Source organism: Priapulus caudatus, unplaced genomic scaffold (genome assembly GCF_000485595.1).
Source record: "Priapulus caudatus unplaced genomic scaffold, Priapulus_caudatus-5.0.1 Scaffold1835, whole genome shotgun sequence".
Classification (NCBI taxonomy): domain Eukaryota; kingdom Metazoa; phylum Priapulida; class Priapulimorpha; order Priapulimorphida; family Priapulidae; genus Priapulus; species Priapulus caudatus.
Genome location: NW_014578896.1, coordinates 30,579 through 37,394, shown reverse-complemented (window position 1 = coordinate 37,394; position 6,816 = coordinate 30,579). Strand labels below are relative to the sequence as shown.

Here is a 6,816-nt window from a genome sequence, read left to right as displayed (position 1 = left end):
GAGTTGAGATGTGGTATTACGATGGTAGTCATAGTACTGTGCGACTGGGTATTTGGTTAGGACGTGGTTTATAACCACGGTAGTGTGTGAGCGCGTCGGTGGCTGGGAAGCGGTATATGTAACTAAATACGTTATTACGCTATTATATTATATTATATTATATACTAGTATTATGTCTGTAGCTTCTTACCATCCTTACACACTCTGTACATTTTCCCTACAAGCTGTTTACTCGCAGAGAGGCACCCATTCGTCTCTCATCCTTCCTTTTTGTTATTTTGAACCCATTTCGGAATGAATCGCTACGCCGCTATCGCTCTGGCAGCCAGAGCAACTAATTCCTCCAGAAAACAAAACTCTGACGTCTTCTTCCTTAACGCTTCATCTTTCAGTAACCATGACGACGACCGCGCTAACGGCGGTCATCTTCCTCGTCTGCATCGCGAGCGCCCTCTGCGGCGGCGGCGGCGGCGGCGGCGGCGGTCACATCCGTGGGGGAGGCTTCAGCGGCGGCTACGGCTACGGGGGAGGAGGTTTCGGGTTAGGCGGCGGAGGAGGAGGAGGAGGAGGTTACGGACACGGAGGCTTCGGAAACCTTGGCTACGGCGGCATCGGTCTGAACAACTTCGGCGGAGAATACGTCGACGTTGACGGATTTAACTTCAACCAGGGCCGTGCCGACGCCGCCGCCGCCGCTCCGTACGGCTCGCAGACGAAGTCGAAACCGGCCGTCGTCGGCAGCCGATACCGATCCGGAACGGCGAGCCAGTACGAGAGCAGCGAGGCGGAGAGAAGCGGATACGGATCCGGGCGGGCGGGTGTTGCGATCAGCGCTGCACGCAAGGCGAAGCAGAACGCCGTCCAGCAGTTCAGTCAGAAGGCGAGCGGCTACGGCTCTGCACGCGCCGGAGCCGCGTACGGCTTCCATAAGTATCCGGATGTGAAGTACGATCCCGTCTACACGAAGTCGCATCCAGTCAAGTACGGTCCGACGAAGAAAGGCTACGGACATGGCGGAGGAGGGGGAGGAGGAGGCGGTTACGGAGGAGGAGGTCACGGAGGAGGAGGTTTCGGAGGAGGAATATGATGTAGAATAGAGAAAATAGATATAGAATAGTAGCACATAGATATAAATAGAGAATAGATGTAGAAATAGAGAATAGATATAGAACACGAGAATAGATATATTTGAATAGAAAGTATATATAAAAATAGAGAATAGATAATAGAATAGAGAATAGATATAGAATAGAGAATAAGAATATAAGAAAAAAAAAAAAAACAAAATGTATGAGAAAATAGATATAGAACATAGAATAGATATAGAATAGATAATAGATATAGAATAAAGAATAGATATAGAATAGAGAATAGATATAGAAATAAAGAAATAGAGTTATAGAATAAGAATAAGATATAGAACTAGAGAATAGATTTAAGAATAGAGAATATGATATAGAAGTAGAGAAATTAGATGTAGAATAGAGAGAAATAGATATAGAATAGATAATAGAGTATAGAATAACGAGAATATATATAGAAATAGAGAAATAGATATAGAATAGATAATAGATATAGAATAAAGAATAGATATAGACCATAGAATAGATGTAGAGAAGAGAATAGAAATATAATAGAGAATAGATACCTAAATAGAATAGGAATTAACGGCACACAATTCCTCTATGATTATTTTGCGGATCCGGGAACAGGACTGACACGAGATTTTAGCACAATGCAGCGATGGGATGTCTCTGACTGGAAGAGGAGAGGGGAGCAATGTTGTCTATCTCTCAATAGCATGGCTAGAGTTAGAGAACCGGAGCAAGCGGCAGCGAAATTCTGATAACTTCACACAATGCTTTTTCAAGCCTCTAAAGAGAAAACGAAATCGGGGGAACTAGAAGGAAAGAACACGGGAGGAAATTTAGGGGAACGGTAAGGTAAAAATGGAGGAGTTGATAATGCCACTTCGTACTAATGACGCGGCTTCGCGTTTTTTTTTTCATTCGCTTGAGGACAATAATTTCAGACATGGTATAGGAGATGGAGGACATGACGACAGCTGAGTCGCCCCGTGTTCTCTGAGTGTCTCCGTCATCAACTGGAACACCCTGACGTATCTAGGGTGACGCTCACCGCCGGGACGTGGTTACCGAGCACCTAAGGGTTGTATCACGTGCTGCTCTCTAGGCGTTCGTTCTGGAACAACTTGCACGCGACGACAGCACGAGAAAGCGACGTATAAATTCACGTCATACGACAGATGACAATCGCATCTCGTGGTTTTCGTTAGATAGAAATGTGTAATCGGTGGGTTATCTGGTTTCTTAATATCATATTCACCGTATGATACCGTGTGTCTTAACACGGAACGCTTAGCGAGGTGTTTTACATTATTGCCTGAGATATTTGCTGGCCGTAGTTTAGCTAAGAATTCCCCATAGCGGTTTTGAGAATGTTGTTGTGTTCTAATAATTTAGTAATTTTGGTGTCTATTAGTTATTCTAGTGAATTTTGTAAGTCGTCTAAATAAAGTTTTTGACGTTTTACGCCATAATTTAGTAAGATTTCGATGTGGTTTGTGAGATGTGTGGTGTGTCTATAATTTAGTGATATAATTCTAATGATGTTTTAGATGTTTTGCGTCATATGTTTATAGGATTCTAATGAAGGTTTTAGAGATGTTTTGTCCACATTTATCGAGTTTACAAGGGCATGCGATGTAATTACGGTAGCGAGTGCATACATAAGGAAATACAACCAAAAGCAAACTCACGTGCTATATAATAAGATTTTTAATCACGGCGCGATAATAAATAAATAAAAAAATCGGCGCTTATAAATGTCACAAAACTTGCTTAACACTACCAGGTCAAAGGTCGGCGCTGCGACTTCCCAGGTCGCGAGGAAGTCGCCGCCTGGCTCATCTCCACAGCGGATTAAATTCGATCATCCGTCATCGTTGTCGTCATGCGCGGTTCCACTTTCTTCGCGTTGGCTTTAAAGTGTACGAACATAATGAATTGCCAGTCTGCGCTCGCGTTACATACACGGAACAAGGTCCGGTCACGGTATGCCGGGTCGGACATTGCTCTACGGCTGACCGACGGCGACCGGACCGAGCTGTCGGGTCCTCAAGACGGATAAACGTTTCATCATCCATGCATCTGTCGGTGCAAGGAGCTTAAATATTAGCTAAATAATTTGAGCTAAATTATTTAGCTAAATATTTAGCTCCTTGCTGTCGGTACAGAGGATTCATTTGTCAGTGGGGGAGGGTCGTTTTTTTGTGTTTTTTTTTTTCTACCGGGAAGATCAACGTTGAATTACGATTCCGCGTGACCAGATTTAATGGTGTAGTCTCCACGGACAGCCTGGTGCAGCATACTCCCCTCTCCTCGGGTAGACAGTAGTGCAGCAATAACTCGTTTGTGTGCAGCGTACTCATCTGGGTGGCAGGCATACTCGTGTGTGCAGCTCGTACTCATTGGGTGCCAGCATACTTCGTTGTGTGCAGCCGTACTCAGTAGGTGCAGCATAACTGCGGTGTGTCAGCCTGCTCATTCGGTGCAAGCATACTCGGCGCGTCCCCAGCGTATTCATACGGTGCAGCATACTCGTGTTGAAGTGCCACGTACCTAGCGGTGCATCATACTCTGTGCGTCTGCCATATGCAGCCGGTACAGCATACTCGTTTGGTGCAAGCATACTGGCCTGGTGCAACGTACTCGGCTGGTGCAGCGTGCTCGCTGTGCAGGGCATGAGACCCCGGCGGACGGCGAGAGCAAGCAAGCAGCCCGCGGGAGAATGATGACGCACGGTCTTGCCTGCAAGCGTACCTTCGACGCGGGCGATGGTGACGGCTGGTAGGCGACTCGTGGTACCTTCTGGAATCTTGTATCACGGCTCCCGGCCCTCGCGTGTCCTGCTCCCGGCTGCCTCTTGCGTGAAGCTGCTGGCTGGCATTCATGCTCACCTTGCGGGCAGCACTGATACACGCCCGGCCTCTCCCGATCCGGCTCCGCTTCTCTCGGCCGCGCTGGCTCGTAATTGGCTCGCGGATCCAGATCGGTGACGAATCTCCGAACGAACCGGCCGGACGGGATCGGATAGCAGAGCGCCTCTTGGTGCCGTACGGCGGCGGCGTCGCTGCGCCTGTTTGAAGTTGAAACCTCCGAACAGTCGACGAATTCTCCGCCGAAGTTTCTTGAGACTGCGAGGCTTCCGACTCCGAGGTCGCCGAAGTTGGCCAAGGAAACGGCGTCAAAGTGCTCCGTGTTGGTAACCGCCGCGTTTCCGTAATCCGCTTTCCCCGTGTGTGGTAAACCGCCCGTTTCGCTATCCCGTTTCCGTGTTGTAAGCGCGGCCGTTTCCGTATCCGTCCTCCTGTCGGGAGCCCGCTGTGCGCCGACCACCATCGTAGGCCACGGGTGCCAGGTATCGTACGGGGCCGCTCGCGTAGCCGTCAGCGGGCGCCGTGACCCGTATGCGTCGTCGTCATGGTAACCGCGGCGGAGTCGCCCCGTCAGCCGTCGTCCGTGGAGTCCCAGAGGGCGCCAGACAGAACGAGGCCCAGCAAGAGTGGCGAGGTAACCGCGTTCATGATTGGCTGCGAGCGAAGGAGAGAACCGGATCTGATGAAAGAACAACCTATCATGTCCACTTCATTGCAGCCTCAGTATCTCAGTATCTCTTCGTTATTATCACAACAAATTAATCTAAATCAATTATTATTCCAACAGTTCAACTTCGCCGCCTAAAATTCGCGCGGCCTGTTTGATGCTATTACTGCGCGTACAGTATTTGCTATCTCTCTGCATACACAAGAGACACTATTATTGCCGACGCCTCAGTGATCGCTACCATGAGTACTATATATGCTCAGTTAGCCACTAATGCCATGGATATTACAATGATGTTATGTAATATAATAGAATGTTATATATTAATTATATATGTCATATAAATATAACATTATCTATAATAATAACTAATACTCATATACTAACTACAATGCCTCTTTAATACTAACATGAGCGAGAGAGAGACAGACAGACAGAGAGAGAGAGGAGAGAGAAGCAGAGAGAAGGGAAGAGAAGAGAGAGAAAGAGAGAGAGAGAAGTAGAGAGAGAGAGAGAGAGAGAGAGAGAACCGACAGACAACAGAAGAGACGAGAGAGAGATAGATAATAGATTAGATATAGATAGATAAGATAGAATAGATAAGTATAGATAATACGATAGATAGATAATAGATAGATAGATAGATAGATAGATAGATACGATAGATAGATAGATAGATTAGATAGATAGATAGATAGATATATAGATAGATAGATAGATAAATAGATATATATAGATAGATAGATAGGTAGATACGATAGATAGGTAGTAGATAGAGAGAGAAAAAGAGAATAGAGAGAAAGAAGAGGAAAAGACGAGAAAGAGAGAAAGAGAGAAAGAGAGAAAGAGAAAAAGAGAGAAAGAGGAGAATAGCTAGAAGAAGAATGAAGAAGAAAGAGAAGCAACAATAGAGAGAGAGAGAGAGAGAGAGAGGAGAGAGAGACAGACAGAGAGAGAGAAGAGAGAGAGAGAGAGAGAGAGAGAGAGGAGAGAGAGAGAGAGAGAGAGACGAGAGAGAGGGAGAAGGGTGACGCTACTGACAAACAAACCATCACACACAATGCATCACCAGCATCACTAACGGACAGTACATCATCAGCATCGAACCTAAAAGACTTTACGGTTTTTATCGGTGAGTCGCTGGAAGTTCTGCTGAGCAGAAAGAGAAGTACGGAACTTGCTGTCCTTTGTCCTCGTCCGACGTGTTAAAGCAAGAGTGACGAAGCGATCGTCGCCACGCGTCCGTATATTATCACCGCCGACGCCGGTCACGTGACCCGCATATCGGCGGATGCTTAAAGGATGCGGGCCGGCTGGCTTGCGCGCGCGCGTTAATGCCGTGCAGCGCGTCGGGGCGGCGTGGCCGTGGTTTGCAATTATTCCCCTAATTAAGCAGTGCCGCGGGGTGGAGAGACATCTCCATGTGATTGTTCATTTTCGATGAATGTTCGTCGAGGTTTCTTGTCTTGGCGTGTGTGTGTGTTGTGTGTGTCGGTGTGTGTGAGAGAGAGAGAGAGAGGAGAAGAGAGGAGAGTGTGTGTGTGTGTGTGTGTGTGGTGTGTGTGTGTGTCGTGTGTGTGTGTGAGAGAAAGAGAGAGGAGAGAGAGGGAGAGTGTGGTGTTGTTGTGTGTGTGGTGGTGTGTGTGCGTGTGCGTGTGTCGGTGTGTGCTGTGTGTGTTTGTGTGTGGTGTGTGTGTGTGTGTGTGTGTGTGTATGTTTCGTGCGCCGTGTGCGCGCGCTGTGTGTGTGTGTGCTGTGTGTTTGTGTGTGTGTGTGTGTGTGTGTGTGTGTGTGTGTGTTTTTTTTTGTGTGTGGTGTTGTGGTGTGTGTGTGTGTTGTGTGTGTGTGTGTGTGTGTGTTGTGTTGTGTGTGTGTGTGTGTGTGTGTGTAACGGTTACCGTCGCCATTGCGTGTACACACACAAATGCCCGTGTGATGTGTGTGATTATCTTGTCGCGAGCGAGAGATTCTTCGTCTCAATGAGGTCAAGTAGAAAGTTTTTAATTTTCGCAATCTTCTTTTTTCGGCGCTCCTCTCGTCATCACGCGAACAACTTTCCGCTCTGTCCGTTCGCGCTCAGTGCTCTAGTTTTGCGACCGCGTGTGGGGGGCGGAAAGCTATTCGTTCGATGGCAGACAACATTTGCTAGCTTAATTATGGTATTTTCCACCGCGTCCGTTGTAATAGTACA

General features: G+C 47.3%; 2 protein-coding genes across 2 annotated transcripts in view; both read left to right on the top strand.

Moving 5' to 3' along the window:
- The first annotated feature begins 397 nt into the window (after positions 1 to 397).
- On the top strand, positions 398 to 1,087 carry LOC106817711 (glycine-rich protein DOT1-like). Its single transcript, XM_014822401.1, has one exon. It carries the CDS (start codon positions 398 to 400, stop codon positions 1,085 to 1,087), a length of 690 nt encoding a protein of 229 aa, XP_014677887.1.
- Positions 1,088 to 4,489: 3,402 nt separating this feature from the next.
- LOC106817710 (glycine-rich protein DOT1-like) overlaps positions 4,490 to 6,816 on the top strand; it is a 12,520-nt gene continuing 10,193 nt past the window's right edge. Inside the window, exon 1 of the mRNA XM_014822400.1 lies at positions 4,490 to 4,592. Within this exon, the coding sequence (XP_014677886.1) occupies positions 4,490 to 4,592 (103 nt within the window). The remainder of the gene's footprint in view (positions 4,593 to 6,816) is intronic.

Excerpts from the sequence above, each read along its gene's own strand:
- LOC106817711 (XM_014822401.1), top strand. The coding sequence starts at position 398 with ATGACGACGACCGCGCTAACGGCGGTCATCTTCCTCGTCTGCATCGCG.